The 17,747-nt window shown below is 45.4% G+C and overlaps 1 protein-coding gene across 2 annotated transcripts in view; it reads left to right on the forward strand.

Annotated features, from left to right (window-relative positions):
- CAST (calpastatin) overlaps positions 1-17,747 on the forward strand; it is a gene marked incomplete at its 5' end in the record, with an annotated part of 62,880 nt that overhangs the window by 4,549 nt on the left and 40,584 nt on the right. Inside the window, 2 exons of one of the 2 annotated variants that reach the window (XM_082013674.1) lie at positions 695-760; positions 11,729-11,800. In XM_082013674.1, coding sequence (XP_081869800.1) covers positions 695-760; positions 11,729-11,800 — 138 coding nt within the window. The remainder of the gene's footprint in view (positions 1-694; positions 761-11,728; positions 11,801-17,747) is intronic. The other variant, XM_082013675.1, reaches the window with a different exon arrangement.

Below are 17,747 nucleotides of genomic sequence, written 5' to 3' on the forward strand. Positions count from 1 at the left end.
CTGGATGCCAGTGTGCATGCTGAACAAACTCTGTCTTTCTGTGCATTGCTGCACCTGGGGAGCAAATGGGATTGTACATCAGGTTAGATGGAAGCAAGAGGTTTGCAGTCTTGGGTGGGATGAAAGATGCAAGTTTGGGGAACCTGGAAGAACTGTATTTCCCAATGCCTGAACTGTTACGGTATTGATTTTTTGTATATCAGCAGCAGAATTCTAGAAATCATAGTAACAGTTTCCTTCCAGGTAAGGAGGGCTGGGTATAACGAGCATTTTAATGTGTCTGAGGCAAGTTCAGATGTTGGAGTGGATGCTCAGGATTGCACTGGTCGTGTTGGTCTTTCTGAGACCTATTCAGTTTGTGCTTCAGCATTTCTGAAGCAAGTACTGGAGAGTGCTGTGCTGGTGTGGAATGAGTGATAAGCTTAATATCTTCCGGAACGTTTCACAAGAATGATCATATTACAGGTACTGCCCTGGAAGTCATGACTTTCCAACTGTGATTTCACCCAAAGTTACCTGGCAGGTCGTTTAGAAATCCTGTCCATTGGTGAGAAGGAGAACTTAAAAAGTTTCCTTCTGTCGTCTGTGGGAGGTGAAAAGAATCGTACATGCACTGAGATGTTTGGGAATTTCTCTACGTAGAAGATATAATTTAAGATCTTAATAACTACACATCTGTTTTCTCTGCTTACAGCATGGTGACAAGAAGGCAAGTGGAACTAGTTCCGAATTGGGAGAGAAAAAAGCAGAAGCGGCAGAGGTAAATTCAAGTGTTTGAAAATATTAAGAAGAAAAATTGCTAATGAATTTCCTCCTATACAGGTTTTTGTCTTTTGATAACAAAGTGGTAGTTTTCAGATAATTAACTAGTGAAACTAGTTATTATTAATTCCAGGAAAGTATGGTTTTGTCTTGTGCTGCAGAGCAGCCTGCTGAAAATATTTCTTCGCTCTGCTTATCCTTTCACAAATACTTCATGTTAGTATTGGTGGAAGTGATCTCAGTGGATGTCCGTTCTGCAGTGCAGGTACACTGTGGCACATGACCAACGGGCCTGTTTTTTTGATTGTACACAAGTATGGATGAAGTGAATGCACTGTGACGCTTTCCACCTTGTCTGCATCCTGGCTTTTCTTCCAAAAATACAAATGGTAATTCATACGTAGATGTTGCATGTCAGTGCCATCTCCGGCCACACTTGCAAATATGTGGTCAATGTTGTATTTTAGAAAAAATACTTATTTTTCAAGATACTGCCTCCTCAGGAACTGGTATTTATAGTTGTAGAGTTCCTGCTGGATTATAATATTTGAGTTTGCACAAGCAACTTTACAGTCTGAGCATAGTGGCTGTTGTTAACAGTTGGGAGCCGTATGGATTGCGGGCAGCGTTAGGATCAGCACTTGGAAGGGTCACCTCTGTCCCAGCAGCTCCAAGCCCTGTTAGCCACTCGGAGGTACGTCCATGTGTGTTACAGTGAGTCAGGCTGGTATCGCAAGGAGGTGTCGTCTGAGCCAGGACGTGAGTGCCATGACTGATCTTTAGTTCCCCAAGAGCCTCTGCTATTGCAAGCAGCAGCAGTGCTTCCTCAGGGAGGGCTGACAGCAGATTCGGCTAAGTGCAGGGTCCTGCCCCTGGTTTGGGGCAGCCCCCGGTATCAGCACAGGCTGGGGATGAAGGGATGGAGAGCAGCCCTACTGAGAAGGACTTGGGGGTCCTGGTGGGTGAAAAGCTGGACATGAGCCAGCAATGTGCACTCGCAGCCCAGAAGCCACCCGTGTCCTGGGCTGCCCCCAAAGCCGCGTGGCCAGCAGGGCGAGGGAGGGGGTTCTGCCCCTCTGCCCCGCTCCGGGGAGACCCCCCTGCAGTGCTGCGTCCAGCTCCGGAGCCCTCGGCACAGGAGAGACACGGAGCTGCTGGAGCGGGGCCAGAGGAGGCCCCAGCAACGCTCCGAGGGCTGGAACAGCTCTGCCGGGAGGACAGGCCGGGAGAGCTGGGGGGGCTCAGCCTGGAGCAGAGAAGGCTCCGGGGAGACCTTCCTGCAGCTGCCAGGGCTGAGAGGGGCCTGTAGGAAAGGTGGGGACGGGCTTGTTAGCGGGGCCGGGAGCGACAGCACAAGGGGCGGTGGGTTTAAACTAGAAGGGGGCGGGTTTAGACTAGATCTAAGGGAGACATTTTTCACACTGAGGGTGGTGAAGCCTCGGGTTGCCCAGAGAGGTGGTGGATGCCCCATCCCTCGGAACATCCCAGGTCAGGCTGGACGGGGCTCTGAGCAACCTGCTCTGGTTGGGGATGTCCCTGCTCATGGCCGGGGGTTGGACTGGATGGCCTGGAAAGGTCCCTTCAGCCCAAAGTATTCTATGAGTCTATGATTCAGAAGGAGAGTTGGTATAAATGGCTGTTACTAGTTGTCTACTTCTTGGCTTCAAATGTCAATCATTGATACAGGGAAACCAGAAATAGGTGTGCCTGATACCTTGTTCATAGCAGAAGCTATTTGGAAAATAACTTTGTGTAAGGTCTGGTATGTTTAACTGCACTGCAAATCGAGGCCAGTGAACACTTTTATTACTGTCCTCTGAAGTATATGATTAAAGCAATTACGTTTCTTTCCTGTCCGAATACCAAGGAAGGCTTTTCTAGCCTGGGAACGTGATCCTCCTTTCCTCTCTAGACAGTTTAGTTTTTTCTTAAATAGCATTGTTCTTTTATATATTCTTAGTTTAATGCCAAATTCTTTGACTGCATGTTGTTGCTCTTAATATAGAAGTGCTGACTTCTTTGTGGGAAGGGTGGGAGTTGAAAGCTGTAGTTTGAGTTGTGGATTTACTGGTTTTGGCCTCCCACTGAGAAGATCTGTTTCTAGCTAGCAAAAGAAGGCTGTTACCAAGTTTATTGTCCTGATGCTTTTGCTTTTTGCGTCCTTAGGATAGCATCCACGTGTTTCCTCCTGTGAATGTCGTTGTATACTTGACTTGTTCCATTGACTTTCCAACACTTAAAAGTGAAAATAGATCAAAACACTTTCCTTTAGGCCCACTGAACGGAATTAGCTCCACTGTGGTTCACATCTACCTCCAAAACACTCTGATTTTTTTTTTTAAACAGTTGAGGTAGCAACTCAGAATCTTTGTACAGCTTTCCCGAGAGTCTGCAGTGTTATATTTTTGTTTAAAAGTTGGAGGTTATTCCTGTACTCTTCTGTTTTTGAAGCAGAAGTTTATAATCTATCTGTAGATAGCTGTGGACAACCTTGTCTCGATACTGAGTTTGTTCACCTCCCTATGAGAAAAGGTTTGGTGATGCACTATAAAAATGGCAAGGAAATAACGAAGGGTCTTTGAAGAGTTCATATTCATATTGAAGGGAAAATTGTAAAACCCCGTATGCTCATTGTTCACCTAAAAATAACAATAAATTACCCTGTCTCTCAGATTCTTTGGGTATATAGTCCTGAAAGCGTGAGAGAAGAAGAATAAAGCTTTGAAAAGTAAAGGTAGGACAGGTCTGACACAGGTTTGAGTAGGAGATGCTAATTACCCACAACATGAAGGAGAACTCAAAGTGAGTACTGTTAAGGTATGGAATAGGCTTCTTAAGGCTTTCCTTCTTGGAGACTTGAAAGTAGATTGACAAAAAAGACAGTAGGTTTACTGTAGATAGGAACCTACTTGGTAAGACATGCACTTGCACAGAGGTGCTGAGGAGATGAAATGGCTCTGTAAGATTTTTCCATTTTTAGCATACAATAAAATAATGCTTTAAAAGAGTTAGGAGTTACCAGTGTGAAAATGTTCTATTTAATAACAGTACAGTTTTGGAATTGCATGCAATCATAGCAGGGAGTATGTGCACTTTATTTATGTCTCAACAGACATTAGTTCATGAGATTGTTTCTTCAGGATGTATTTACTTTTTAAGTTTCCGGTGACTTACTGCTTAACTATCACACAGCGGTTTCATCCTTACATCTTAAAACGTTGTATAAGAGACCTTAGACACATGATCTGAGTGACATAGATCAAATGTGGGGAAGAGGAGGTGCTGAAGCACCTGGAGCTGGAATTGCCTTACTTAAGGTCATCCAACTGCTCAGTAGGAGAGAAAAGAAACCAGGTCACCAAGCACCAGGCTGGTGCACGCAGCTGTGTGATAAACAGCGTCCTCAGAGCTCAGAGGGGAAGCCATGAACTCACTGAAGGCAGGGAGCCCTTCCCTTTGAGTCATGGAGCAGGCTTTCCTTCCTGCATGGTATCCATAGCCTAGCTGGCAGCTGCAGCTTGTGTCTATCCCTCACTTGGAAACGAAGCTTCTGAAACCCCTTGTGTTGTACTACAACCGGAGTGGCTGATACTGAAGTCACACAGCTAGAGCTTGCTGACTGGCTGGAAGAGAGATAACAGCAGGTGAGTTCAGCAGCTGATCCCAGCAACCTCTGTTCACCTTCACGGCTGTCTAGCTTGGAAAGTAAAGAATACACACAGTCCTTCCCTGCTTCTCTTCACAAGGGTCCACTCTCACCTCCTCTGCTCAGTGGCCAGAAACATAAAACTTACTTCAGTACTAAGGTCCCAACTCTTCCTTCTGGAATAGTAAATTTAGTCTGTTCAGTTTGTGAAAACAAAAACTAAGACGTGGCCCTAAGGCTATACACCCATTTTACTTTAACCCTGATCCCTCGCAGTAGCCCGTGGTAGTTACTTGGAAGCCCTTTGGTTGCACTAATAGTCAGTGCCGTTGCGTCTAGCACAGGAGAGAGGATTGTGAAAGGGTTTTAGAAGGGATAGGACTGTGATAACCTGTGTCACAGCGCCATGTTGCTTTTGGAAAGACTGATCTCCACTTCGTTACCTAATGTATGTTAGCAAGAGAAAAGATACCGTCATACTGGTTTGCCTCATTTCAGCAGTGCTATTCAACTTTAAGTCTAGACAGACTGGGGGATCTGTCTGCAACAGGAATGGTCAGCTTTAGGTTGAGATACACGTAATCTGTCAATTTGATGATGAGCAACTGAATGTGTATCTGCGTGTGGTGTCTTGTAGAAATAGGCAAAAGATTTGCTGGCAGGGCAGAGTTGGAAACTGCAGGTGTGTTAGAATACGTAATCAAAAGAAGATACGGGCAGTTCTTTATCAGCATAGATGACAGTGAAAGTGTGTGTGTGTTACGATTGTATTGGGCACTGCTCAAGGACAAAAGTTAAAGTCGCTGGGATATACCTTAACTATGTCTTGGTTTTCAGAACCTTACGTTTGTTGAATTCACATTCTGAGGAGAATCAGACACTTCTTGAGAATTTAAATCAGCTTTAATTAAATGTTTTCATTCCTTGTGGATATGTCTATGGTAGATGTTAACAGAAAAGAGATGATTGTTGTTGGAATTGGTGGTTGCTCACGCACTTGAAGCTGATGCATATGTTTGCAGCTGGGATGCACCTGCCGCCCAGCAAGAGTGAGTGATGTGCTGCTGTTTTCCCGTATCTGTCCCTCTGTTTTCTCAGTGTTTTGACATCATAGTCCTGAGTCAACATGTTTGCAGCATGCCCTTGCAAAGCATGTGAAATAGGAAATTTCCTTTCTTCTTCTCTCCTGAGGTACGAAGGCTTTTAGCAATTTTGTATGTAAAGTATTAGCATGGGAGAGATGGCTGGTGTGGTTTTCCTTTACCTCCCATCTTGACATCAGCTTATGTGTCCCTTTCCACCAATTTCAGATCGCTTCAGACTTTGTACGCCATCAAGGCATTAGTGCTCTAGAAGTTTTGAATGCTGAAATACAAATACTTTCAAGGGGAGATGGGACAAAATCACTGAAGAAAAACCCAGGACGATTTTTAAATACACTGAAATGAAGAAGTCCCTGGGCCACAAATTGTTTGAGTCTGTGAGTATTTGGAAGGAGTATCAACATGTAGATGACCTATTTCTACATCACCGTTTTTGTTTTCTTTTATACCTGCTGTTGGCTACTGCTAGAGACAGGGAAATAGGGTATGTGAAACTTCAGCCGGACTCAGTGAGGCAGGTCTTGCGGTGGTGTGCTGGATTCGCGTGTCAAGGGCTGGGTAGCGGTGGGGCGGCTCCGGCCAGGAGCTGCCAGAAGCTTCCGCCATGGCCGCCAGAGCCAGCGCCAGCCGGCTCCGAGACGGACCCGCCGCCGGCCAAGGCCGAGCCCAGCGGCCACGGGGGCAGCGGCTCCGGGGAACGGGGCGAAGAAGGGAAAACAAAGCGTGCGAGCGCGGCCGGGGAGAGGAGCGAGCCCGGGGCAGAGGAGCGGCCCTGCGGCCCCCGGCTCGGGGCAGGAGGGGCTCCGGGCGCCGGAGCAGAGGGTCCCCGGCAGCCCCGGGGGAAGCCCCTGCGGAGCCCCACGGGGGAGCAGATCCCCACCCGCCCCCGGGGAGGCCCCACGCCGCAGCGGCGCAGGGCGCGAGGAGGCCTCCCCCCGGGGCGGCGGGAGCGGCAGAGCCCGGGGGCGATGAGCTGCCCGCAGCCCCCGTTCCCGTCCCCCCGCGCCGCTCGGGGGCGGGAGGGAGAGAAAACGGGGAGCGAAGCTGCGGCCGGGCAGCGGGGAGGGGCGGGGGAAGGGGTCTGGGAGCGGGGTGCAGTGCCCCGGCCCCTCCTCGGGGTCGCTCGGCGATCCACGGGCCGGATCGTCCCCCGGCGGAGCCTGCGCGGCCCGGGACGGGCCCTGGTGAGTGACCGCTGCTGCCCCGCTCTCGCCCCACGGGCCTTTCGCTGTGTTTTCTGTCCCCGGCCCAGCTGGGGAGGGGAGGGATGGAGCGGCCCGGGGGCACCGGCCTCCAGCCAGGGTCAGCCCGCCCTAGTTGTAATGAGTTGCATGGTCCTGCTGTCCTGTTCTTGAGTGCCGTGTTCATTATTGCCCCTTCAGAGGGCTGCCACTGGGGTCACACTATGCTTTAGTGCTTAACCACCTGTGTAATTCATAAGGTAGATGCAAACCAAACACTCCCATTGTGCTCTTAAACCCCCCTACCCTGTTTTGAACAGATTCATGCTTCTGCTAGTAACCGCACATAATCTGGAAAGACCCCTTCTCTTTTCACTATCATAAAGGGAAATAGCAAGGAGAGCTTCCGTATTAGTCTAAAAATCTAGCTTGTGCATTGCTGGTGTCTGCATGTAAAAGTGCAGTATTAAAAGAACGATGGAGGTGTCTATTTTAGGAATCTTAAGGCCGAGCTTAGAGGGGGGGCATGTTTAGAGGGAGGCAGTATGAGACAAGCCCCTCCCTAACATGTTCTGCCGTTTCGAGTCATGCTTTACAGCAGCGTAGAGAAAACACATGCCGCTTGCTCAGCTCGTCGTTCTTTACTTAACAGGAAATACATCCTTTACTTTGAAAGGATGACAGTGATAATTGGAGCTGAAGCATTACTATCCTTTTAGCATTGATTCTTTGCTCTAACATCAGGATTTCTGTGATGGCTTTTAATCCTGATGCTTGTCGTGCAGGATTTCTTACCAGAAAAAGCATTACGGTCACTCGAGTCCAGGGCCATCATGCTGAGTAAAGACATTGTGACTAGTAAAAATCCGCTGGGGTGCCCAGTACTGGTCTGAAGTATGGAGGTGCCTGAGTAACTTTGTGAGGTTTCTTCCTACTTTGGTAACATTGTTTATTTTAAACTGCATGGTTTGGTGGTTTTTTCCCCCTGCACCGAGTGCTGAGGGGCTGGCAGGGGTGTCCGCCCCACAGCACCGGTGCAGGGGAGGGTGGCCCCGGTCCATCCTCAGTGGAGGAGCAGCGGGTTCTGAGGAGTACAGCACTGGCTTGTTTGCCCATCTTCCTTTTCTGTTTTTTTTCTTCTTTGGCTAAGATGCAAAAGGTAGTTGAAAAATGACATTATTTCAGTTAAATTTTGGTACTTATTGGGAGCTGTTGTGATACGAGGCTCTTCCCACTGTAGGAAGAAATAGAGTGCAATTGCTGCTCAGACAGTTCTTGAATGAAAGATTGGAAGGTGGAGCCTGAAATGCTGCTTATGGTTGTCAAAACCATTTCCAGAACAGAGGTTGCACGTTTTTTCCTTTTTTTCCTTAAAACAACTGTACCATATGCATTCTCATTGCAATATTATAATGAACACTTGAATGTTATAGTCCAAAACAAACATTTAATCCATATTTTCAGACACCAGTATTAATACATGTCTTCACTTGGAAAATCTACATATCAAAGGGATATGTATTTTATCTCCCTTTTTTTAAACATGGGGGAATTAATATTCCACTCTGAAACAGTGTCTTGGCTTTTTGTTTTGAAGCCACTGCTAATAATGAAGAGAGGATTATAAGTACCTGTAGGCCACAGCTTTTATTCCTTCACATACAATTCTGTACAGGCTCTTGATTCTTCTAATTCATTTCATAAAGAAGCTATGCTTTGATAATTCATTAGCTCTGTTATTACCGGGTTGGGAAGCAAGGTGTAAGCACAGCTGCAAGGTGATCTTCAGCTGATTGTGTCTGGGACTGTCACAGGAAAAAAACTCTTCCACTTCTTGGAGGGGAAGAAGATGGGAACAGCTCTGATGGATTTGTGATAAAGGGTGTGAGAGCTGGTTTGCCTGGAGGGAGCATTGCGGGAAGGATGCTGGGAAGCACATATCATTATTATTTCAATAAGCATAAAAGAAGGATGAGCTGAGTAGCATGATGTGGCCAATTTTTCTGCTTTTGCAAATGTATTAAGGGGTAGATACCAAAGAAGTTACTGTTGAAAGATGACCCTGAGAACTGAAACATATTACTGTACTTAGTGTATTGTGGTCAGTATTCAGTAAAGAATACTGATTTGATCTTGTGGGTTAACTTTCCACGTAGCTTATCTCCAGGTAGTCTTTCTCTGTGCCAGAGGAGAAGTTATTTGGTTCTTTTTCTTCTCTCTCTCCTACCTATACCTTGATTGCTCTTCCACTTACCATGAAACAGAGAAATGTTTGCATTAACAATTTTTTCTTTATACTGTTTAGTTGATTAACATAAGCTTATGCTCAGAACAAGGATTTATTTCACTCTATTAGGTTTTTTTCTCGTTCAGACGAATAGGAGGGGAAGGCTAGTCTCGTGCTTGAAATTTTTTAATGTGTTGGTAGGTGTCATAAAAACTCCTTCTGCAAAACAGTATTGTGGATTTTCAGAGCATCACAGTTATGTTAGACATAGGCTGAGGTACCAAAGGTAAGCCCTCAACACCGTGGACCTTGAGGTCCTGAACAGAAGACTCTGGTTTCAGCTAGACTGTGGTTTCAGCTGAGCTTGAGGTGGAAATCAAGAGCTGTGGTAGTGAAGGCATGTCCTGAATTCTGATGCTCTTCAGAGGTCTGCTCTTTTTTGATGATTTTTGAAAATGGAAAGGTAGCACTTAAGATTTTGTGTTCTGTCAACAACTTAATAACTTATTTAAAAGTTGAAGCATTTGTGGATAATGCTTTTTACTGAGTCTTTAATGCACTACATCAGAGATAAAAGCCAAGAGGTTCTGCATCTCGGTGCTGTCTCCACAAAAGTGTAATGCATCACACCTCTGTCACACAAAACTCCTTCAGGAGCATTGTCCTCTTGGGCTGACGAGTCACCTGGTCAGTCGCGGTGGTGGGTGGGCTGTTGGGAAGACACCACAACCCAGGACTCTACAACTGGTGAGGCTTTAAGCCTGAGGGTCCAGGGTGGTGGAGGGGGTCGGTGAGCCCGTGCCAACCGATGGGGCGATGTGCAGGGGTTACAGCTCAGTGCTGGCTGCTGCGGGGGCGAGTGTCTGTGTGCTCCCCAGGCCGGGTGTGTGTGGGGTGTGTGTGTATTCACCGGCAAACGTCAAGCCTGGACCAGTGGGCGAGTAGGGGACGCGCGGTCTGGGTGGGGGTGTCAGGTGGGCGGAGGGCCTGTGCTGGTTTTGGGGGGACCACATGTGTGGGATGTGCATGGGACATATATGTGGGTGCTGCATGTTCACAGAACGCACTGAGCTGGGCCAGCCGGCAAGCAGGGCACCCGTGGCGGGTCAGCAGGCCGGGGTCCGGGCAGGAGTGCCTGGGGGGCAGAGGGCCTGTGCCGGTGCTCGGGGGACCTGCAAATGTGTGTGTGCGCATGAGCCCAGAGGCATCCATGGGTGTGTGCTTGCAGTGGTGACTTGCCTTTGCCAGCCCCACGGAAGGGGACGTGGCTGGGGGTGCTGGTGTGTGATGTGGGTCCTGTCTGTGGGTGCTGCTGACAGCAGTGTAGCTGGCCGTGTCAGTGTCCTTTGTATCTGTCCATGTCTGTGTGTCTCTGGGATATGAGCTCAGCTTTGCTGCTGGTTCAACTTAGAACCATATCGCTGAGACTGGGCAGAGACCCTGGGTCCCCAGGCGCTGGCCTGGGCTCCAGCAGCTGGGCAGGTCTGTGCTGGGTAGTGCTGGTCTGTACTGGGCAGCACTGGATTTCAGCAGCCTTGCAGGAGGGTCCTGGGCCAGAGTGGCTGGTGGAGGCAGCTGCGCTCCTAACATCCCTTTAACAAGAAAAATCACTATTACACTTGTTTTTTGCAACATACTATGAAGTCTTAACTGGATGTCATTATTTTCAGTGTGGCCAATCCCAAGTGTGAAATCCTTGACGTAGGTATCCCACTTTGTGTCAGTCTGTACCTTTGGGCCACATTTTTGTGATAATCTTATGTAAATGGCCACACAGGATGGCCCACTGCCCCAGGGTCTGACTGGAGGTTGACTGTTGAATGTACAGCTTTGTTTATGCGAGATGCTCTCCTCGTTTTGGAGCTAAATCAGAAAGAGAACAGGAGGTGGAAATTACCTTAATGACAGAGGTCTCTGAGTCTCCCAGTCTGTTACAGTACTTACTGTCCCATCAGTTGGAAACTGGTGCCTCTGAGTTTGCATCCAAGTTTGCTGATTGAATCTCTGGTCATTCTGCAGACTTCTCTGCAGGGTAATTAAAGTGTGAACACTTTTGTTGTGCTGTGAATCTTGAGCTTCCACTTATCACAGGAAATGAATAGGTTTTACCCATCTGCTGCTTCCAGAAATCTGATACTTTTTGTTGTGTTCCTTACTAATGGCTTGTTTTCCCAGTCTCCATTAGATGTAATTTCAGCAATCACTGAGTTTTTGCAGCAGTACTTAGTGGTACTTGGTAATAATGGCACTGCATTGGTCAAAAACTGGAGGTTCAAAGGGGATGTCATGGTTTTGTTTCAGTTGCAAGAATATTTATTAACTAGAAGAGCCATCATTTTATCCTTAGCTTTGTATGTTTACTTCCCTGCCTGAGGTCTAATGTTGTCTTCTCTGTTGTTGTCCAACAAGGAATAACTTACCTATCTTATTTTTATTGATACTTTTCATTAAAGTATATATGGTTACTGTTGCTTTAACTGTTAATTAAAACAAAGTCACTCTGCCACAGTGACTGTGGCACACAGTACCAGGACACACAATAAATAGCACAGATTTACGTATTGTCCATAAAACAGTGCAAGAGAACTGAACCTATTCTGGGCTGGGCAAAACTGTCTGAAATGAGTCTGCATGAATTAAAACTACATAGGAGAATTTTTTTTTTTTATTACTTGCTTTGAATAATTCTAGTGGACTGGTTTTTAGTGTACCTTTCTTAATACTTTTGTTTTGTTTCTTTACAGTTTTATTTGGCTTTTCTTTTTCTTCATCGATGTTTCTGATGTATATTACGTCTTTTATTTTGTAGAAGAAACCCGCAAGTGCTAATGTCAGCCAACCCCCGAAAACACAAACAAGTGGAACACCTTCTGCTGTTAAGGTAATGCATACTTAAGGAAATGGTCTCTTTTAAAAGTGGAGAGGATATGATATGACTTCATCCCATGCAATGGGATAGAAAATAGTTTGTTTGCCAGCATTCAGCAACACTAAGATGCTCTTCATGTCTTGCTGGAAATAGTAGTGAATTGAAATGAAAGAGGAACACAAGTCAGCAGAATGCCTGCATTGACTTCTTGAGGAAATAGACTTGGTAACGTTCTCCCCTTTTACGTGTTCTTTGTTAGTCTTTTAGTCTTTTTGAAAATCATGGTCCCATTGATACCAATGGCAAACTTCATTTGACTTACGGGGCTATGGTTCTTTTTTCACCCTTAGTTACTGCTCGTATGTTTGGATTCTGTTCACTCAGTGGGACCTGGTGAGATTGAAGCACCGATGACTGTCTTTGCTTTCATAGCGCCTGAAGTAGTTCAGTTGTTCAGAAAGTTAGTGTAAGGCATGTTATAAAGATGACTTGCATATTGGAGTGCAGTTCATGCTCCATGAAGAGAAGTTGGGATCACATCAAGTGTGCTCAGGTCTTGCAAAGTATTGAAATAGGGTCTTGAAAATACACTTTCTGATGGCAGTCACACATGAACAGATGGCTGTTGTTGGCGATCACTGTTAGGTGCATATTTGTCAGGGGTGAGTGGAATGCACCTCACGCAAAAGAGAGAAGCAGCAATATGTTTTACCTCAGTAAAATAGTACTTTGACAGAGTTCAGTAAGTTTGATGAAATTTAACAAAGTTTAACAGTGGTCTGACGAGGTTCAGTAAGTTTGATGGCAAGGTTCACCTTATTAATTGCTGCATGGAAGAAACATATAGAGGAAAATTGAGTTAGAATCGAGTTAGAAGGATTCACAGAGAGACCAGAGACACAAAGAGTAGGGAGGATCCTCCCATTGAGTCATGAGGTTCATGCCTTCTAAACTCCTTATGGAGCCTAAGTGCAGCTGAATCCAATCTTAATCTCAGACTTGGTCAACGGTTTATGTCTCATGGAATTATCCATACAATGTTTATAACAATATTGAGTAGCTACGTGGATTAGTAATATTTCACAGCATTAATTCAGCATGCTATCGGTCACTTACCGAGGATGTCTTGTGGGCAAGGGATCTCGTTGCCTTGGGTAGGGAAGGATCTCTCAGTTTCAGGTAAAGGATCTCTAACCTTGAGAGGCGTCCCTGCTCAAGGGGAGAGTCACCTGGTGTGCAGTCCAGCTGCAGGTCAGGGAGAGCCTACACTGGGCCCATCGTGATGGTAGTATTTATAGAGTGAAGTAGTTGGCTGCCAGTCAATAGTATAGACAAAATAGACGTCCTCGTTTTAGCTCTGGTATCTTGGTCTGTACTTTGGTTTTCTTGCGCTTCTGGGTTTCCAAACCACCTTTTGAAATGTTTCTCAAGACACCTTCACTCCCTTGTAAGTGAGTGAGAGGCTTTCCAGCTTGTCAGTTCACCCCCAGGACATGAGGCCGGTTGCTTCTTAGTCAACCTGAACCAAAGTATGGCTAAGGGTCAAGTGTATCTGCCACAATATTCTATATCTGGAGATACCCCATTTTTTACAAGATCCTATCAGCAGGAAGTGTTTCTGCTTTGGAATAGGATTTTTTTCTTTCTTAATCGATGCTTTTGTAAAATAATACTCTTGAAGATACTTCTCTGCTACCTAAAAAATTATTTTTCCTTTCTGCTCAGTGAAGGAGGACACAAGGATGTAAATCCTGTTGTCCCTTTCTTTTGATGTTTTTGTCTATCGCTAAAGACAGCTCAATATTTTTGTGGCTTTCCTTTCTGTTCCTTGCAGTTTGCCAGGGCCTTCTCCTGCTGGTTAAGCTGGATGTAGCAGTCCTTGTGTAGTTCCCGTAGCAGCTGTGCAGCGTGGGATGGTCTCGAGTGTCCTCTTGGCAGCTGGCAGCCGATAGGCACATAGTCCCATGAAAGCTCACATCTGATTTGCCAACTAACGCTTAATCTTTAAGTCTTTTTTTTCTGTGTGTGTTTTTTCTGTTATAAGCATATCTTTCACATTAAGTGTGCAAGGTACAATTTTCAGTGATGCTACTAAGCATAAGAACTGGAAGGTAGTGTCATGAAAAAATAGCGATGTAATGTAACTGACAGGAATTGTTTTATATTAGCTTATGGCAACTAGGCTGTGTATTTTATTCAGTACTTGGTGGTTCTCCCGTTTCTGTGACATTCAGAAATACCAGTAAAGATTATGTACTATGAAAATACTTACTTCATGCTGTCTAATATTGACTCTTAATCAACAGCTATTTTAAATTTAACCTTTTTAGTTCCCACTCGGCCATGACTACCTTTCTTCAGTTAGGCTAAACCTTCTCTTAATTATATCTTTTAATTTGAACAATCTCCTGTGATCCTGTAGTGTGATTTAGAATAGAGTAAACCATGGAGATTTATTGTTCTGTTCTCGTAGTTTGTGGCAGCCATACTTTTTTAAAGCCATTTGGATAGCTGTGTTCTTTTCTGCTTTTCTTTTTGTCTCTAAAAGAGAAAAAATCTATTCAAAAGAAAAATTTTGCAGGGATTTTTTTTTTTTAACAGGAATTTTGCAGGAAAGGAAGTATTCGTTGAAAAAGCAAGGCATCCATTTCTCTTTTGCTGCAAAAATAGATCAAATCTTTTAATGCAATCAAAAATATTCCACCAATTCTTAGACAACTTTTGGACCGCTGTTTCGTCCCTTTATTTTTTTCCCTACTGTAGCTTTAATGTGTCCTGCATGCAAAATCTTTTTGGATTCCCTAATCATTTTGTTGGTCAATAATATTTTCCACTAATGCACCTTGTCCCAGATAAATTTCTAACCTCTTTGAAGAGGTGGGTGAGGTGGGGCAGTTAAGTTGCTCCAGCCAGAGCTGTTATTTTTTTTAATTTTTCTTTTTTTTTTAATTTCATTCAAAAATTTTTGATTTTTTTTTAAGCTAGAGTGTTTTTTGCTGTCTCTATAATATGGCATAAGTCATTTTTCCCTTCAGTTAGTAAGTAACAATAAGTAATGGCTTGTGTTCTGCTTGGGTCAGCTGTATTTCTGTGTTTAAGATACAGGAACTTGTGTGTGCTGAATGCTTGTCATTGCTTAATGCTTGGCTAATATGTTGGTAGTTTAATTTTCCTGTGGTGGTTATCCTCTACTGTGTACTACTCCTAAGAGCAAGCACTTAACCTGTCTGGCATCATTTTAGTTGCACTGTGTATCTATCGGAACTGCCACTCTTTGTGTCTTAATTTTATCCCTGTACTCTTCATTGTTTCACTCTTAAGTTCCTGGCATTGCAGACAGTATTTACTCACTGCTTCTCCTCAGTGTCATCTTAGAGGCATTTTATTGGGAGGGATGCGTATGTGTCCATGTGGTATAAGGAAGGTCTCCTCTTTTTTACATCTGTATGGCTTTTGTATTCCCTGTGCTAAGGGCACCTAGAAAGTTGAATCGGCAACCTTGATGTGCCCAGTATCTTCATGACTCAAATCTAAATGAATGATTTAAAGATATTTATTGAAACAGATGTTCTGCCTTTTTTGTACGTATCACAAACCTTTCTTTCCTTTTTTGATGTGAAGTCTTGTTTGACTGTTATTGTGTATCAGGGTGTTTTCTGTAAGCATATGTCTTGTAGTACCCTGTTGAATAAATGGAGCGAAAAGATTCAGATAAAGTTATGATCATCAGGAATATTTACTGGTTGCTCATGAGCAGCCTCTTCCACATATACATTAACTGCCGAGGTGCACAAACCAGGAGGTCACAGAATCACTAAAGTTGGAAAACACCTTTAAGGTGACCAAGTCCAACCATCAACCCAACATCACCACGCTCACAAAACCATGTCCTGAAGTGCCACGTCCACACGTTTTCTGAACACTTCCACTGATGGTGACTCCACCACCTCCCTGGGCAGCCTGTTCCAATGCTTGACCACTCTCTCAGTAAAGACATTCTTCCTAATATCCAGTCTAAACCTCCCCTGGCGCAACTTGAGGCCATTTCCTCTCGTTCTACCGCAGGTTACTTGGGAAAAGAGACCAACCCCCACCTCACCACAACCCCCTTTCAGGTAGTTGTAGAGAGCGATGAGGTTCCCCTCAGCCGCCTCTTCTCCAGACTGAACAACCCCAGTTCCCTCAGCCACAAATCATCAGACTTGTGCTCCAGACCCCTCCCCAGCTCCATTGCCCTTCTCTGGACACGCTCCAGCACCTCAACGTCCTTCTTGTACTGAGGGACCCAACACTGAACACAGGATTCGAGGTGCAGCCTCACCAGTGCCGAGTACAGGGGCACGATCCCTGCCCTGCTCCTGCTGACCACACTATTCCTGATACAGGCCAGGATGTTGTTGGCCTTCTTGGCCACCTGGGCACACTGCTGGCTCATGTTCAGCCGGCTGTCGACCAGCACCCTCAGGCCCTTTTCTGCCGGGCAGCTCTCCAGCCACTCCTCCCCAAGCCTGTAGTGTTGCATGGGGTAGTTGTGACCCAAGTGCAGGACCTGGCACTTGGCCTTATTAAACCTCATACAGTTGACCACAGCCCATTGATCCAGCCTGTGCAGATCCCTCTGCAGAGCCCTCCTGCCCTCCAGCAGATCAACACTCCCACCCAACTCGGTGTCATCTGCAAACTTACTGAGGGGGCACTCGATCCCCTCATCCAGATCATCAGTAAAGATATTGAACAAGACCGGCCCCAGAACCAAGCCCTGGGGAACACCGCTTGTGACCGGCCGCCAGCCGGATTTAACGCCGTTCACCACGATTCTCTGGGCTCGGCCATCCAGCCAGTTCTTTACCCAGCAAAGAGTAAACCTGTCTAAGCCACGAGCTGCCAGTTTCTCCAGGAGAATGCTGTGGGAGACGCTGCCAAAGGCTTTACTAAAGTCCAGGGAGCCTTTCCCTCATCCACTAGGCGGGTCACCTGGTCATAGAGGAGATCAGGTTGGTCAAGCAGGACCTGCCTTTCATGAACCCATGCTGGCTGGGCCTGATCCCTTGGTTGTCCTGCAGATGCCCTATGAGCGCCCTTAAGATGAACCTCTCCATGATTTTCCCCAGTACGGAGGTCAGGCTGACAGGCCTCTAGTTCCCGGGATCCTCCTTCTGGTCCTTCTTGTAGATGGGTGTCACGCTGGCAAGCCTCCAATCGTCTGGGTCATTTCTACCGTGATTAGCAGGCAGCAGTCAAGAGGAAAAACTGAACTAACCTCCTTCCTCTGCAGAAGGTACCCTACAAGTGCTGCTGTATTTTCTTTTGCAGCCTTTTAAATTGTTTTTACCAGTTCCATAGCCAACAGGAAAGCCAGTTTCTAGATCAGTGTTCAATCATAGCAATTAGTAGAAGGCACTAATACTTGAACACAGCTGGATCCAGCTATCTTTCTTAGATCTTCATATTCTTATATGATATCATATCAAATGAAGTTTTGCTGGTTTTTATGTAACTGCTTTTAGGCATCGCTCTTAATGAGTTCTTAATGAGTAATAATTTTCCTTTTTTGCTGGCTGTTAGAGCTTAGTGAAGTGAGAATGTTTGTCCGTATTACTTTCATGGACAGTTTATTGAAGCAGTGCTGGAAGAATTGAATGGCAATTCAGTAACAATTTTTTTTTTCAGACTTGATTGATCTTGAATATTTTCAGAGGAAGCTTCTTGATCTTAATGATTTTAGAAATTTAAGGTTAGCTGCTTTCAGCTGTCATCCAGATAAATGCTGTTTTAAAATCCGCTTTCTTGTGCAACAGGCAGGAAAACAAGAAGGAAAAAAAGAGCAATTACTAAGTATCTTTGACTAAAGTCCCTACTATTTCTGCATCAGACTGGAAATTTTGTCAGAAGTTTGTCTAGATTATCGTCAAAAGATTCTTACTGTCAGTATATTTGCTGGCATTTTTTTTTCCTGCTA

This window comes from Phaethon aethereus (assembly GCF_964289735.1).
Source record: "Phaethon aethereus genome assembly, chromosome: Z".
NCBI lineage: Eukaryota > Metazoa > Chordata > Aves > Phaethontiformes > Phaethontidae > Phaethon > Phaethon aethereus.